At 38.8% G+C, this 1,244-nt stretch overlaps 1 protein-coding gene across 2 annotated transcripts in view; it reads right to left on the bottom strand.

Moving 5' to 3' along the window:
* The window catches only part of ldlrap1a (low density lipoprotein receptor adaptor protein 1a), a 19,813-nt gene that overhangs the window by 5,555 nt on the left and 13,014 nt on the right, over positions 1 to 1,244 (bottom strand). For both annotated transcript variants that reach the window (XM_032534925.1, XM_032534924.1), the window contains exons 5-6: positions 967 to 1,039; positions 245 to 340 (exon numbers count right to left, since the gene is read on the bottom strand). In XM_032534925.1, the coding sequence (XP_032390816.1) occupies positions 245 to 340; positions 967 to 1,039 (169 nt within the window). The remainder of the gene's footprint in view (positions 1 to 244; positions 341 to 966; positions 1,040 to 1,244) is intronic.

Here is a 1,244-nt window from a genome sequence, read left to right as displayed (position 1 = left end):
CTGTGTGTCCTGTGTGTCCTGTGTGGAGACCACAATTGGTTATCATGTTTTGTGTTTTTGTGCTGCAAAGAAGTGGGTGGCGCTTCCCGGCTCAACTTTCTAGACTCAGGTTCAAACTGTAAGAGCTTAACGTCATTGCTCTGCTGCCCAAGAATGAAAGAAATGAGAAACAAAAACCCTATGTACAGTATTTGGCGCCAACGATTGGTTTGCATCAGCCACGGGTTGTTTTTTATTTTTTTACCTGTCCCTTTCAGGCTCTCCAGGCTGTTGGATCTCTCTGAATGGGAACTACTGCCGCCATCTCCAGCTGAACCGGACTTCACTCTTTTCCCTTTCTCTAGAATAGAGGAGAGACATTGAACAAGCAGACCAAAAAGGGTTTATTACAGCAGATATAAACGTCCTTGAGCGTTTGTGTGCATGTGCGTGTACGTGCGTGCGTGTGTGTGAGAGGGTGTTTTCTAGAACTTGAAGAGTGGTGACTCTGGTGCAGTGGTGGAAGTACCCCAATGATTTACTTAAGTAAAAGTACTAATACCACACAGTAAAAATGCTCTGTTGCAAGTAAAAGTCCTGCATTGAAAATGCTACTTAAGTAAAAGTACCATCAGAAAAATGTAAAAGTATAATATTGACATTTTAGAAACTGGAAATGATCCAAACTGTTCTGTGTTTAATCTTCAAAATCTATTCAGCTGTGTGACTTGTAGGCCGTTATATTGTTGGGTAGTTTAATTTATCATAAAATGACCTATTTCATAAACTAAATGTGCTTAATGTGAAAAAAAAATTTATTTGTAAAAGTAACTATCAGATTAATGTAGTGGAGTAAAAAGACAATATTTCCATCTAAAATGTAGCAAAGTAGAAGTAGAAAGTGGCATAAAAAGTAAAGTACCTAAAATGTGTAATTAAGTACAGTACTAAATGTAGTAAAATGTACTTCACTGCTGTGGTGCTTACCTTCTTTAGCCACTTGCCAGAGTTCAAAAGCTACAGTGAAGGCCTGGGCTACTGTCAGAGCCACTGCCTGAGCCTGGAAAACAGAAGGGAAATACACGGTGTTACAGCACATGGCTGCATTAGTGCTTACCAACCCCAGTGACACTGAATAATAAAACTGAATAAACAGAATGATAGGCATGATCTTCAATAAGTCTCCTATTTCATGTCAGAATACATTTTGGATGGCTCAAGGGAGACATACAGGTAAAAGCCAGTAAATTAGAATATTTTGAAAA

Source organism: Etheostoma spectabile, chromosome 14 (genome assembly GCF_008692095.1).
Source record: "Etheostoma spectabile isolate EspeVRDwgs_2016 chromosome 14, UIUC_Espe_1.0, whole genome shotgun sequence".
In the NCBI taxonomy this organism is placed as follows: domain Eukaryota; kingdom Metazoa; phylum Chordata; class Actinopteri; order Perciformes; family Percidae; genus Etheostoma; species Etheostoma spectabile.
This window is presented reverse-complemented; position numbering and strand designations above follow the sequence as displayed.